The sequence below is a fragment of the Amborella trichopoda genome, chromosome 9, assembly GCF_054954075.1.
Source record: "Amborella trichopoda isolate Santa Cruz 75 chromosome 9, AtrichopodaSantaCruz75HAP2 v2.0, whole genome shotgun sequence".
Classification (NCBI taxonomy): domain Eukaryota; kingdom Viridiplantae; phylum Streptophyta; class Magnoliopsida; order Amborellales; family Amborellaceae; genus Amborella; species Amborella trichopoda.
In genome coordinates, this window is record NC_142344.1 from 992,457 (window position 1) to 1,008,158 (window position 15,702).

At 34.7% G+C, this 15,702-nt stretch overlaps 2 protein-coding genes across 7 annotated transcripts; one reads left to right on the forward strand and one right to left on the reverse strand.

Annotated features, from left to right (window-relative positions):
• LOC18437529 (GEM-like protein 7) lies at positions 1-3,266 on the forward strand. Of its 6 annotated transcripts, none has more exons than XR_016040904.1 (5): positions 1-661; positions 754-834; positions 1,606-1,880; positions 2,678-2,758; positions 2,951-3,266. XR_016040904.1 is itself a non-coding variant. In XM_006847731.4 (4 exons), exons 1-4 carry the CDS (start codon positions 415-417, stop codon positions 3,146-3,148), a joined length of 801 nt encoding a protein of 266 aa, XP_006847794.1. In that variant the 5' UTR covers positions 1-414; the 3' UTR covers positions 3,149-3,266. The 6 variants fall into 6 exon arrangements, 3 of the variants coding, with proteins under 3 accessions (XP_006847794.1, XP_011624613.1, XP_088702978.1); XR_016040905.1 differs by having other exon boundaries at positions 66-619; XR_016040903.1 differs by having other exon boundaries at positions 1,606-2,758.
• Positions 3,267-4,428: 1,162 nt separating this feature from the next.
• LOC18437530 (RNI-like superfamily protein) lies at positions 4,429-9,438 on the reverse strand. The gene is made up of 3 exons (XM_088846851.1): positions 8,871-9,438; positions 4,819-5,678; positions 4,429-4,654 (listed from the first exon to the last, which is right to left on the reverse strand). Exons 1-3 carry the CDS (start codon positions 9,220-9,222, stop codon positions 4,640-4,642), a joined length of 1,227 nt encoding a protein of 408 aa, XP_088702977.1. The 5' UTR covers positions 9,223-9,438; the 3' UTR covers positions 4,429-4,639.
• Positions 9,439-15,702: the final 6,264 nt, after the last annotated feature.

Below are 15,702 nucleotides of genomic sequence, written 5' to 3' on the forward strand. Positions count from 1 at the left end.
AAGAAAGGACAGTATCTTGTATACTTTTTGTTTTTAAAAGCTTTTAAAGGTGCCAGTCATGGCCTTGGCCAAAGATCCTTACTATCATGCCATAGGAAATACACGTTGAAGAAATTTGCCTCTCTCTCTCTCTCTCTCTCTCTCATTTCCCTCATTCCCTCACAATTCATGCACAATCAATCAATGCTGTTTCAGCATCGATGCTTTACACCAAAAAGGTTGGGTTTATTCCTTATCATCTAAGCATGATTCTACCGACCTACACTTCTCCTTTATTCTCTCTCTCTAAAAGGTTCCCAACTCAATCCATCTCCTACCTTTCTCTCACTACAAAACTAGAGAGAGAGAGAGGGAGTCCCCCTCCTCCATTTCTCTCTCATCACAAGCCATCTTCAATTGAAGTCACAGTGAATAATGGAGGACCAAAAGCCATCTCCACCAGAGTTCCATGATCATGTTTTAGGAATCCCTGTGGAACCTGTAACCCATTCTAGTGATAGAAAGAGAAACAGGACCATGCTAGACCCTGGTGTACCTGAAACGCCTAATTCTGCAATTCTAAATACCAATCCTTATCTTCACCATCCTTTGGCAAATGGGTTTCCTCAATCTAGACAGAGTAAACTCTCAAATCTTCTACAAATTCTCTCCTTTCTATCGGGTATTATTCGGCTCAATTTCCCTTGTGCTAATGAAGAAATTAGGATTATTAGGTCTTTTCTGAGCCATTTCTTTTGTGGTTGAAATTCGCAGCTAAAATTGAACGCACCATTGAAGGTTTTAACCAATGCTATCGAAGCACAGACTCCCTTGTCCATGGTATTTCTGAGCATGGTAAGTACTGTACTAAAACTCGGGTGGTTCCGAAACTTGGGTGAGTCCACCCAGACTCGCTTGAGCTTTTCGGACACATAAATGTGCCAACTCCGAGTAGGAACACCGTGGCCGGTTCCTAGTTTTACCTTGTGGACTCGGCGGAGTTTGTATGGACCCCTCGGACTCGGGACTCAGCCTAGTTTTTTTATATCGATAAAAACTTAAATTTTGTGGGGAAGCAATACACTTTTAAACATAATTTGTATTTATCTTTTCCTTATGGAAAAAGTTGATACAAGGGCCTTAAATGCACACTTCAAAAATTCACTATAAGAGGTTGTTTTGATTCCCAAAATCTTCAAATCGATTATCTCGACTTCAAGATGTATAGATATATCTTAAAAATAATTGTAATGCATTTTCTAAACCATCAATTTTGAAGATTTTTAGGTCTTCATAGTTCTACTCGATATACACTTTTTTTGAACTTTTAAAATTTACAATTAGAAATAAAAATCAAGTTTTAGGCCATCACAAAGTTTTCCAATACACTGTAGGAAGGTGGGCTTTACTTTGATTGCTTAATGCCTAGGCCGTATACAAACCACACTCTTTTTTTATTTCCTCCAGGGAATCATCTTGTTCTTTACTATTTTTACACAAAATTCTGAATTACCACGGATTTTACTCATGCTATGCGTTTTTTTTTTTTTTGTTTAAGCATTTACAATGTTCAAAACAATTTAATTTCAATTTTCATCTATTTATGTTATTTTTTTATTCTGTCAGTTAAGATGGGGGAAAATATCTCTGATATTGTGAAGGATAAGCTGAGCTTGGGTGCTGCAATTATAGCAGAAGGAGGGGTAGAGAGAGTTTTTAGGTCAAGTTTCAAAGTTGGTGATGAAGAGAAGCTGATAAAGACAAGTCCTTGTTATCTCTCCACAACGACTGGCCCTGTCTCAGGGTTGTTGTTTATTTCTAATGAGAAGGTCTATTTTTGCAGTGATAGGCCTCTCACTTTCACTGTCCCTGCTGGAGGATTGCTTTCTTCTCACTATAAGGTTGTATTCATTTATCATTTATTGCTCTCCCTCCCTCTCTACCTTCAAAACTGGTTCTTGAGCATTTAAAATACAAAAATTTGTCAGAAATACATCTAACACATGAACTCTTTAGCATTTTATTTCATTTAATTAATTTCAAGGCCCATTGAAAGATACATGATCATGTGTTAAGAGTAGTTGAAAAAAAAGTAAAAGCTAAATAGTTTGTAACAAATGATAATCAAAATATAACGACTTTATAACAGATACAGCGGCAATACCATTTTTTCTGCAATTATATGCAATGAAATCATTTATTTTCATACATAGAAGTCACAAAGACCCAAGTTGAGTGATGTAAAATTGGATGGCTCGGTTGTCATTCCTTCGCCTACAATTGAAGGAAAACTAGAACAGTTTTACCCAAACTCTGTCCCATTCAATAGCACACCTACCTTCAGCCACTTGATTTTACATCTGATGGAAAAGGATGATTATGTTTTCTTCCCACCTCGTTCTTATTTTTTCTCGAAACTAAATAAAGGAAATTAATTGACATCTTGCCAATAAATAATGTCTACTATAAACCTCAAAATTAGAGTGGTAGATAATTATAAACATACAAAATTTCAAAATACCAATATTTCATCAAATTATGGTACAGTTCTACATATTGAGCACGTATGAGAGAGAGCAAGGCCTAATTCATTAAAATAACTGCAATTTTCTGATAATTTTAGCCTTTCCTTTTCATTGTCCGCCAAAAGGAAAAAAAAAGCCCTATTTTTAACCATGTTTAGTGCCAACTGCCGAAGTTACTTTGAAAGAAAAGCAGATGTGGATGGGTCTGAGAATAGGAGTGGGAATGGGCCAGGTGGCACGGTCTAGCTCAGCAGGTCCGGTCCAATTCGACCACTGTTTTTTCATCTTTTTTGAATTGTTTTTTTTTAATTTTACCCGACGCTGATCAGGGCACGGCCAGCCCTAAGGGGAATAAGACCCGGCTAGGGCTCCACCCGTTGTCGGCCCTAATTGAGAATTGCCTCCTAAGATGCTAAAAGTTCGATTTGTGTGCTTTCTGTTTACAGGTTGTGATACCATTGGGAAGGATTATGGGTGCAAACCAAGGGGAGAATGTGAAGAGGCCAAAAGAGAAATACATAGAGATTGTTACAGTTGATAATCACGAGTTTTGGTTCATGGGTTTTGTTAATTATGCCAAAGCCTTTGAATATCTGAGCCAAGTCATTTCCAAGTACTCTAAAAGGCCTCATGCAAATTTTTGAAAGTAAGGATCCTAAAAAATATGGATGATGTAAAACTTTTTTTTTTTTCCCTGTCCATAATGGTTAATATTATTTATATGTGAACCTATGTTTGTTATATAAGGCTCAATTCCTACCAGGGTAGACGCCTTCTCCTCACTGACTCACCCAAAAAAAAATTTACTTGCCAAAAATAACCTATGTTTGTTATATCATTGAATAGTTGAATTTATGTTAATCGTGTATGGAAGTATGCTAATTGCTGAAATATCGAGTGAAGATTCATTCTGTGGATGATGAATGGATGATAAGAGGGAGTGTAAGCCTCTCAACAAGGCTAACGTGCACTTCTCAAAGTTATTTAAGTAACGACAATTTTTCAATAAGTCGAGGACTCATCTATTTAAATGAGTCTTCTCTCCTAAATTTGTTTTAAAATTTCGAAGGATAAAAATGTCAACCATGACGAGTAGGAACCCCGAAAAGAAATTAAAAATAAAAAATAAAAAAAATTGACAATTTATACACGGGTTGATTTTATAAAAAGTATGGTTGGTATAGAGCCAAAGCTCTAAACAAACAAAATAAAGCCCACCTTCAAACTTCAAATAGTATGTGGTTTCATTGCGTAAAATCCTTGGGATAGCCTTAAAATACATTTTCATCTTCAATTATAAAATTAAAATTTTAAAAAAAAAAATGTAAATGGAACAAGAACTTAAAAATCTTAAAAATTGACCGTCCAAAAATGCATTACAAGATGCACTATTTCCAAACTTGAAATCCATTTATTTCTTATGTCCATGCATCTTGATGTCGAGATGATCAATTTGAGAATATTTGAGTATCAAAACAACTTCTAATGTAATTTTTGAGGTGAGCTCTAATTTGATTGTTTAGAGCCTCGGCTCTATACAAACTTTTTCCTCTTATAAAAATGTTAAAGGCCATCATTTGCTCCCAACACATGCACTAGAAGTGAGTCAATCCCTAGCATAAGACCCTATTGGTTACTAAAATAAAAAACCTATTGGTCACTAAACTCAACATCTAGATCAGCTTAAAAGAATAACCAAACATACCCTTTACATGCTTAAAAAAATAACATCCCTAAGATAGAAAAGAGATCATCCAATTTTACGACAGATAGTTCTAAATATTTACTAATTCAAAATCTAATTCTTTCTTCCAAAATACTGATTTTGTGGTTCTAAAATGGATAAAAAAATTGAATAAAAAACATTCCTCCTATATAAAGCCCGTTTGTCCAAGAAGTAAATACATAGCATGCTCCAAAGCAATTGTTAAAATATCCCATTGGTATTCTCTGGGTATTTTGCTTTGTACATTCCATAAAAAAGTCCAAGGTGCTCCGTGAAAGCACCAGCACAAGAATACATTACACAAATACAACCTCCCCTAAATAGTGCTCCACAGAAAGCAACACATATATCCCATGAGAAAATCCCATCACCCCATTTCCATGTGTTCATTAAATGCTCTTTATATCCATCACTGGTAATTTAGCTATATCAAAGCCCAAGTCCAAACTAATGTCAGTTACAAGAGAACCTACAAATCTAACTGTGAAAGAGAGAGAGAGAGAGAGAGAGAGAGAGAGAGAGAGCATGCATGAAGATGTATGCAAACTAAAATTCGATGAGATATACACATATATCTCAAAATATTACCTCAGAAAGGCTGCCAATGAAATTCACTTTACATGATTTCGGAAAGTGCAGACCGGCTTGCTCGCAAGCCTCCGGTGTAAGATGAGGGCACGATCTGATGTCCAAATACTCCAAATTTTGACACACTTCAACCAAAACACTGATCCCCAGAACCGTAATTCCAGGGCAACTACTTGCCTTCAAAACCCTCAAAGACAACCCCTTCAAGCCTCCAAAAGCCATATCAGTCACCTCATTACAACACCCAATATCTAAAACCTCAAGATTATCACACTTTGAGAGCACAAAGCTTACAGCAGAGTCTGAGATATTCAAACACCACTCCAACTGCAAATTCTTGAGGTTCTTGTTGCATGAAGAAGCCAATCGTTTTATAGACTCATCTGTGATGTTTCTACAACCCCCAACATTTAGAGTTTCGAGATCTGGGCAAGACTCCGCCAAGGAAAACAGGGTTTCATCACCAATATTAGAACAGTCCTGAAGCTTAAGGGTGATAAGAGAAGGGCACGCCTTTGAGAGCTTTGAAAGCCCAATATCTCCAATTTTGGAGCATTTGCTAAGGTCAAGGAACATGATTAAATGGCACCCATCTGCTAAAGCAGAGACACCAGAGTCAGTAACATTGATGCAACCCTGTAAACCTAGTTCTTCCAGAAACCGAGAGTTCTTGGACAAGGCATGTAATAATGAGTCAGAAACTGATTTGCAACCAGATAGGTGTAAGCTTCTTAATTTATGACACCCTTCAGAAATGGCAATGAAGCCTTTGTCTGTCAATTTACGACAATGGGAAGCATCTAAACTTTGCAAATGCGAAAGACCTCGAGCAAGCGCCTTCAATCCAGTGTCTGTAACTCCTGTAAATTCTCCGAAAAGTTGTAGAAAGAAGTTAGAAGAATCAGGTTTGTAGGGCTTTGGGACATAAATGAAAGTAAGCATAAACAGACTTCATATTCTAACATGAAATGAAATGCAGTACAAGCCTAATATGGGTGATGGACTAGATCTGCTGTCATAACCCCTACACAATCATAGACATCATCTTCAAATGAAGATATCCCTTCATAACCCCTACACAATCATAGACATCATCTTCAAATGAAGATATCCCTTCAAAACTTTAAGGCGTCTTATATAGTATGATATTTGAGAATAGAAAATCAAGCGTAAGAGATGCAACATATTGGGAACAGCAAGTACTGGATTTACAACAGGATATATAGAAGTACTTGTTCAATTTTGGGCAGCTATCACTGGCTTGCCTTGTTGGCTACGTGGCCTTCGGAGCAAAGAAACCGTAATACCGTATTGTCTGGTATCAACTACCAAGAGGCAATGATATGAGAGAATGGGAACATATTCCAGGAGGGGACGGAAAAGGAAAAGGGAAACAACCAATGTAAGCTGTAGTACAGAAAGATGAATTTAAAAGCGGTGAGCACAATCCACATTTATGGCATTTAGTTTCCTTGTAACGAGTAACTTTAAAAGCACATAGATCATTAAATTTTTCTAAGGTACAAAAATTATCACCTTATTCACATATAAGGTGCTATGTTCATATGTCAATGTGTGTAATAATAAACAAGGCAATACAGAGAAGGATACAATGAACATTGTCATTAAAGGTGTGCCATGAATGCATAGCACAATCGAATCAAATTTCCTCAGAAATTAATCAGCTTACGGGGCCTTTCAATTTTATAAAAAATGAAAAAGCTTGTACAAGAAATTGAGAACTAATAACTATAATTATTACTCCAATTAGAGGAACTGAGAGACTTCATAAAGTGTCACAGTTTCTCGGAACTCCAAAATTTTCTACCAAGAAGTTCACAAGAGCTCATTGCCCTGAAATTATTGGTCAACACACTCAGCTCTCTCTTTTTTCTTTCTTTTCTTTTTTTTTTTTGGTTAGTTCATCAGATTCAACATTCTCTCAAACTCTCAAATTTTGAAGAAACTCTCACGAACTTATGATTACTGATTCCTAGTCCCTCAAGCAAGATAAGTTTATTTGCGCTTTTTTCTTTTTATGTGGGATGGGGGTGTGTGTAGCGGGCTGAGGTTAGGTAGGCTGGTTCAGAAAAGACCTACCCCTGTATCCCGTAAGATAACTATTTAAATGGTGGATTCCTTTAACACCTTGCACAATGTGCAAATTTCCTACAACAATGTATACCCACTAAAGCTATATTTCTGAGGCCTCATTGCTTTCCACTCTCCTATCACACGTTACAGGTTCCAAACAATACAAACCAATGACTCTTACTCTCTAACTTCACAAAAAAGAAAATCCCCTAATAAGTAGCACCCATGTAAATACAAAGATATTCACCCACCATTCAATATCATGATTTGAATCGCCACATCGACATAATTTCATGACTTCTCTTCCAACCCCAAGATATTTACCCTCATTAGACTCAGGCACCTTTTTAAGTCAATAGTCCATTATGATGCATCAAGCATTTCTTTTCTTTCTTTGATGAATTCTGAAACATCAAGCATTTGCTTTGCATAATGACAATCAATAAATACCTTCATTGAGTAACACAATTTTCAGGATAGAAAAATGGGCTCCTTTTATGAGTAAAAATAAAATTAAAGGAAAAATAAAGATCATTAAGGAGATACAAGCAGCCTCAAAGTCCAAAGAATCACAAAAATTTTCATCAGCACATTATAACAAGGAAGAGAATAAGAATCCCATCTTTCAGATAGACACATACACACAACCTCGTATACAGGAAGCCATGAAATTCTAATTCTCATGATATTTTCACTAGCTCAGCCATATACAAATCAGTATAAAGGGAATTGAGTTGCCCTGAGTTGTATGTACCACTCGGGGTACATGAAAAAATTTCAAAAATCCAAAAAAAAATGGAAAATTGTGGGATAATGGGAATGTAGCATAAATTTAAAGATTATTGGTACTTTTTAAACTTGCTTTTGATTTTATTTCACTTTTCCTACCTTTATTGTATTTTTCGTACTTTTTTTTTTTAATTTTTTCCAGGGCTTTTGGCCCTGTACGGGACTCAGGTGAGTCCACCGCTGAGTAACTCAGGCCAGGGCCGAGTACCCGGCCTGAGGCGAGTCCCATAAAAATGATACAAATCCAAACAGATTCACAGCAAAAAACAAATACAAAGCCTGGTTGAGAAATTAAAACATGCTTTTCGCAAGGAAACTGCAGTTTTGATCCTTATTTCTTCACAAAAAACAGAAAAAAGTTAACCATACCGAGTTAAACATCAACACAAGCAAATAAATGAGAAGGCAAAATTTCAAGGATAAATCCTAGACATTCACAAAGACTGGCAACAATTAAACGCCTTTTTTTCCTACTTAAAAATTCTAACACAAGGGTTTTTCCACATAGCTTAAATTTACCAACCAAAGGCCCATATTTCTAATTCCTAAAGAAAACCAACACCACAAAGAAGGGTTTAAACCAACCTATCAAAACCCTCAATGCAAAAGCCGATAAAAAAAAGCCGACATTTACAAATGAGACCAGACCTACTAAAAAATCAATTATGCAGAAGACCAAGAATGATTCTAGACCTTCCTCCTATAAAACCAGGCTTAGCACATATAATAATCCAGTTAAAAAAAGGGTTTAAAGGCACCAATATAAAACCTGTTGCCAAACAAAAACAATTGCCAAAGAATTTTTTTTTCTAATTTTAGTAATCTGAACCAATAATCATCAACCAAGAAGGTGGAAATTTACCAATCTCAACCCTACTTCCTCACAAAATCAGACGATTTCAGCAGTCCAAACCCAAATTCCTAACAAATCCAAAAAAACATACAAAATCTTAACACAATTAACCCAGACCCCACTTCCTATACAAAAACACAGAGAAATCATCATTAAATATCCATGTACATGCACATAAAAATATCAATTTTTTACGAAACCAATAACCGGTTCCTCAAAAAACAGATAGGTAAAAAGTTAAAATCGCTAATATCAAAAAAACCCAATACAAAAAAATAAAAATAAAAAATAAAAAGGATAACTAATATGATCGTACCTTTACAATTTTGCAGATTAAGGAACTGCAAGCTCTTAAACCCCTCAGCTATCACAGAGAGATCAGCATCAAGAGTTCCCGGATAAAATGATCTCGATACAGACTGAGAAATATCCAATTCTCTCGCTCCTCTAAACCTCCGAGCTATTCTTTCGAGCATCACTGGCCCAGCTCTAACACAAAGCTTCTTTCTCTCACTGCTCTGCAGCATCAACCATTTTTTGCACACGAGGCCAAAGCTATCCCTATCCCTTTCGCTCTGCAACTTTGATAGTATAGCCCTGAGCTCATCATCGGTAAGGGCATCGTTTATGCAAACCCTAGTTTCTCTCTCCGCGATCGAGGTTCCCATCGTCACGAGTACAGGGAGAAGCCTGGGCTCGCTGTATAGAGAGAGAAACAGTCTGGTTTCTGGTGGGGTTTGGTGAGTTGGAGTTACCAGTACAGCAGGTGTCAATGGGTTATAGAGAGAGAAGAGGGAGAAATTTTAGAGAGAGAGTTCTGTAGAGAGAGAGAGGGGTTTAGAATGGACGGTACAGATCACGTTACGATACGAGGGAACGTAGAACTTCTATGTTGTTGGGAAAAATAGAAAGTTTTTCGGTTTTAAAAATTATAAAGATAATACGATAAAAGTGAAAATAGAACTTTTATGATGTAAGGAAATATAAAAAAAAAGTTTATTTCGAAAATTATACGGACGGTTGGATAAGATGGAACATAAAAACTATGTTGAAAGGGACTATAGAAAGCTTTCCCATTTCAAAAATTGTACAGATCAAACCAATCTATGTGCACTGAATAATTTGAAAATAGATAGTTCATATTATTATTATAAAGTGTTGAAGGTTCTTTTTCCAATAAATATGCCTAAGAAAATATTCCACACCAAAATTTAATCGAAGTAATGCAAACCTCCAAACTTTATCGTGAGATGTAATTTTGGTGTCGAATATTTTTAAGATGGTCAAAGAATCTACTCAAAAAATCTACTTTCATCTCTAATTAAAAAAAGGACCAGGCCAAGCCCGCATATGTCAAAATATGGGCCTCTTAATAAATATGTTTTTGAGATAGATTTTTTAACTTAATTTTGAAAGACACGTAATATCTAACATGGAGATCATGAATATGAAAAAATAAATAAATGTTAAAAATGAAAAATCGTAATTCATTAGTTTCCATTGTTTTTAGATGGAACACCTACTTGCATCCATCTTCAAGATAGATGCTTTATTCTTTTTGGACCGAATATGTAGTCATGCGATCTAGCCTGCATGAAACAATTTTCCTTAAAAAAAATTAAGCTCCAAAAATATTTCAAATCAATCAAATCTATAACCGCATTACAATCCTGAAAATAGTCAATCTAAATAATGTGTAGCAAGATGTACTATTTTTGGACCTGAAATCTTTATTATTTTTTGTCATATTTATCGTTTTAGACTTTACATGGAGATATTTGGAAAATAAAAAGGACGTAATGGAGAGAATTCCATGATTATCCTGAAATTCTAATATAGAAAAAATTCATAGAATATTATAATTTGATGGTACAAAAATATATAGAATATTATAATCGAAAAAAGTTTATATAAAGTTAAGGCTTTAAACAATCAATTGGAGCCCACCTCAAAAATTTTGTTAGAAGATGTTTTGATACCCAAATATTCTCAAATTGATCATCTCCATTTCAAGATGTATGGACATGAGAAAAAAATAGATTTCCAGTTTTGGAAGTAGTGCATCTTGTAACACAATTTTGAACGGTCAATTTTCAAAATTTTCAAGTTTTCATAGATTGGCTCAATCTACACTATTTTTTAAGCTTTAATTTTTTATTATGAAAAATAAAAATATATTTTAAGGCTATCACAAAGATTTCCAAGTATTGAAACCATATTTCTAGACACTATTTTAAGGTGCGCTTTACTTTGATTGTTTAGAGCCCCTAAGATCATAAAGATAAAATAAAATTAATATTTTTACAAAATAAATTTTTGGATTAAACAAATACTATTTAATTGTTTTGATGGTAAGATCCAGAGTATTTAGGAACTATGATCCTTATAGAAACCGCACCCCTTTATTATTATTATGATCCTTTCTTGAGGGAGATGCAATTTTCAAAGAAAGGTCCATGGTAGAGGTTAAAAGAAAAGAGTTCACAGTGTACTCCCCCAGGACGACATAAACTATTTTTTGTCAAAAGGAATTTAGCTCCTAAATACTCTGCTTGGATCTTACCATAACAAAAAAATTAGATGGGTGCGGTTTCTGTAAAGTTGCAACCTTAAACACTTCAATTAAGACGCACCTAAAAGTTTGATCATAACATGTAATTTTGTTGTAAAACATTATTAGGATTATCTTAAAATCTATTGTTATATCTAATTATAAAATTTTAAATTCTAAAAATGATTAAAATCTAAGTAGATTTATAAATATATGAAAATCTTGAAAATAGACGGTCTAGATAATTTGTGTTGCAAGATACACTATTTTTGAGACTCAAAAACTTTTTTTTTTTCATATTCATACATTTTGATATCGAGATGATTGATTAAAGGGTTTTTCAACATCAAAACAACATTTCTAATAGATTTTTAAAATACATATTAAGGTTGTAACCTTATATAAACTTTTTTTTATACCTTTTTCGCAGTCTAATTGAAGCAAATGCAGTATCTAACGTACCTAGAGATTGGCCAAACGACCTTCCCCCAGAAACAAGCATCTCTCTCCTCTCTTTTGCACCAATAAAGAGGACCCAGGTCTCTGTTTCATTTCCTTCTCTTTAAAATAAGGACGTTTTGCCTTCATACAATTGATGTCATACTAACTAAAAATCACATTCGAGTACTTAAATGTTGAGTGCCCCATTTCAAATCTCAACCAACCTACCCTTGAAACTCTCTCTCTCTCCTCTCCTTTGCCCTACCATGAATATCTTATTAGCTTTATATGGCCTTTAAATGCTTTATGATTGTTAATAAAAATGAAATGATATAGTGGAACATAAACTTAAGTAGGAGTGTGGTCTCTCATGGACCATATTAAACAAACGATGTTTGCTGATACCGGACTGTGATTGATGATCTAGGCCAGTCGGTAAAAAAAAACACATGTTACCTGAGCATAAAGAACAAACCGAGAAGTGTTCTAAATATGTTAGCCCTTGATGAAGTCAAAGAATATGCCCGGATGAGTGAGTCGAGGGACTGTATGACCCTTGTGTGTGATGGTGGCCTACAGAGACAGGGGCCAAGGCCTCATTCATGTGTCATCACACGGCATACATATCAATAGATCGTTTGGGAAAGCCATAAATCTACCTTTTAGAGTAAAGCGTATGCATGTGAGAGAAATACCATTATGCACCATATGAGTTGTGGTCGCATCAGGTCTTAATGACCTTGACTAGTCTCTAGGAGAGGACTTGAAATCCACAGCCCTTGTATGTGATGGTGGCCTACAGAGACAGGGGCCAAGGCCTCGTTCATGTGTCATCACATGGCATTCATATCGATAGATTGTTTGGGAAAGCCATAAATCTGCCTTTTAGAGTGAAGCGTATGCATGTGAGAGAGATACCATTATGCACCATATGAGTTGTGGTCACATCAGGTCTTAATGACCTTGACTAGTCTCTAGGGGAGGACCTAAAATCCACAGACTGGGATTGCGACCCTTTGGCTCATTGGCCAGACTTTAGTAATCTGTTAATGAGCCCCTGCTTGAACTGTGGGTCATGGGAAACACTAGGTCGGTCTAATAAAGCAAGTGTGATCTGTAGTCCACAGTTGAAAGTAGAGTGCCATATGATTGTTGATTCCTAAACTATATGGATCATTTTCCCATTAAATTCATTTAATTGTGTTTGTTTTACGATAAAAATTATTTTAGGATTATTATTTGAATTTTTTTGAACCCTTGGATATTTTATTTATATTTTTTAGATTTATAAAATTAAAGATATTGATTTTACAATGGATTAAATATTCAAATAATATTATAAAATCATTTTATTAATGTTAAATACATAAAAATATTATGGGGGCCCATTGTACACATAAGCCCACCATATTTCTAGAAGGTGGGGCCCATGAGTGCCTCCCTTAGGTGGCACGCCCCACCCTTATTATCTTTCTTATTTTTTGGTGATATGGCATATAGCAATATGGTTGAAAGATATTAAATAAATATTGACTTGATGTGTCTTTAAAAGATTTTGTGGAAAGATTGAGTATACTTGTGTTATTTTATGGTATGCACAATATTTTGATTAGATTTAATTTATTTAATTTATATTGATGGGAAAATGATCTAAGAAATGAGGATAAAGGTTTATGCACCGTCTATAATGTTATCGCCAATCTATGGAATTGATAGCTCAAATTTCTCACCCCACACGTCACCTAAGATCAATGGTTCATATTCAATATCACAAGAAGATGCAAGCCAAAGAAAATCCTAACAAAGCCTAATCTTATTCAAAATCTATAAAAAGAGATTTTTTCAACTCAAAAATCTCTACACCTTATATCTTATACCCAATTCTTATATTTCTCTCTCATATCCTAAAAAAGGGGCACACCCCACTTAGAAATTCTCTCTCTTTTAAGAAAAGCGTTTCTCTCTCATGAAAGCCAAAGGGGACACACACCACTTTTTTATCTTTGATCTCTCTCTCCCACATTGTGAAAGAACCTAAGGGTTTAGGTTATGGAGTTATTCTCTCTCTTATCTTTCAACTATATATTTATGATTATGGGTTTTAGGGTTTAGCAAAAAGATATTTCATCTCTGTCAAACTAGGTTGCTAAGAGAATTCACCTAGGGTTTGATTTTATGATCAAATGGGTTCATGTTCTATTGGTGTGGCTTGACCTGCTTTCCCGGTTGAGATTGAATGTTGATCAATGATCCCACGCCATCGGATGGTGGTAACTCGGTGTGAGGTGTAATAAACCCGGTTGAGGTAATCTCCGGCACTCTTCATTTTGTTTATTGCAATTTTATCTTTTATTCTCAAGCATAGTCAATAGTTGTTTCAATGACATCAAGTTGTTAAGATATTAGTTTTATTGTTAAGTTGATTTTATTTTGAAATTTATATTATTGTAATAAAAACTACTTGTAAGTTATCTTTTACCAAAAGGGTGAAGAAAAGGAAAAAATATATTATCCGATAAAAGATCACATAGATCTTTCTTTCATATCCCTCACAGAATACATCCCAATCATGACTCTCTCCCTTCAGGAAAAGTTTTTTTATATAAGGGTCAGGCCCTAGACAATCAAATTAAAATTAAGGGGCACCTCAAAAATTCACTAGAAAATGTTATTTTGATGCCCAAAAAATCATCAAATCAATCATCCTAACCTCTAGATGTACGAACGTAAGAAAATATACATTTCAAGTGTTGAAAATAGTGCATTTTGTAATGCATTTTTTGGAGCATCTTTTTTTTAGATTATGAAATGTTCATAGACACGCTCGATCTACATTATTTTTTACTCTTTCAACTTTATAATTAGAGATGTAAATAATTTTTAAGCCATTACAAATATTTTTATTACCGGAATATCATCTTTCAACACCATTTCAGGCCCCTCTTTCTAACCTACCCATGAATCATGATTTCTATCCCTCATTCTCAATCCATGTGGTTAACTCTACCATGACTCTCTCTCTAACCTACCCATGAACCTCTATTTTTTTCTCTCTCTAACCCACCTATGAACCACTGTTTTTTCTCTCTTTCTCTAACCCACCATGAACCTCTTTTTCTTATCTCTCTGGCGTGGAGAATCAAAGACCGCCACTATCTTATCTTCAAAGGGAAAGGATGGAAACAATAATCAAATTGAAAAGACGCCGGATCCAAAATCAATCATCACGAGCACCAGGATGCTTTATGTCTGGGACGTAGGCCAAGCCTGTACAAATGCGGGCTTCTAATAAATCTATTTTTGAGGTTGATTTTAAACCTTTGCTTTTTTAAAAACATGTAATATGAACGTCATGAATATGAAAAATAAATGAATTTAAAAGATTAAAAATAATTATTCTAGTAAGAAAACATTTGGACCATTAGTTTCCATTGTTTTTAGATGGAACACCTACTTGTATCCATCTTTAAAATGGATGCTTTACACTTTCTTGACCGCATACATAGAAATGTGGTCCAACCGACGTGAAACAATTGCCATAATTGGGCAAACTTTCTATATTTCTTCTACAGCATAAAACTTATATACTTCTTTTTATCCAACTGTCCATTTTAAATGGAGGGCTAAGAATGCTTCAATCACAATGTCACATCTCTATACTATTTTATTTTTAATTTTTTGTTATAAACTATTGTGATACTAAATTTTGGACGTCCAATCCTTTATTAAACTTGAACTAGAGAAAAATATATATAAAAAAATAGTTCAAATAAAATAAAATGACCCAAAATACCTTTGAAAGTTTTAAAGGGTATTTTGATCATTATATTTTATCGAAAGATTATTTTTAATATTTTTTATAGGTGCACCCCAATAAGAAGATGGGACGTACTAAATTTCATAATCATAAAATTTGTATAAAAAAACTAAAAATAAAATACTTTGAGATGTCGGATCTAATATCAAACGGTGAGTGGCTCTCTTGATCAAAATTGGACGGCTGGATGGTAGGGGAAGCATAGATATTCTATGCTGTAGGGGATGTATAGAAACCTTTCCCCTTTATAATTTATCAAATTATTTTGCTGAGTGGGGTTTTGGTACTGCTTGGGATACACTTATAGAAGTGAGACCATCCTTCCGGAGTCGGCAAGAG

Excerpts from the sequence above, each read along its gene's own strand:
- LOC18437529 (XM_006847731.4), top strand. The coding sequence starts at position 415 with ATGGAGGACCAAAAGCCATCTCCACCAGAGTTCCATGATCATGTTTTA. Across the intron at positions 835-1,605 it reads CCATGGTATTTCTGAGCATG|TTAAGATGGGGGAAAATATC; the intron begins GTAAGTACTGTA and ends TTATTCTGTCAG. Across the intron at positions 1,881-2,950 it reads TGCTTTCTTCTCACTATAAG|GTTGTGATACCATTGGGAAG; the intron begins GTTGTATTCATT and ends TTCTGTTTACAG.
- LOC18437530 (XM_088846851.1), bottom strand. The coding sequence starts at position 9,222 with ATGGGAACCTCGATCGCGGAGAGAGAAACTAGGGTTTGCATAAACGAT. Across the intron at positions 5,679-8,870 it reads TAATCTGCAAAATTGTAAAG|GAGTTACAGACACTGGATTG; the intron begins GTACGATCATAT and ends GAGAATTTACAG.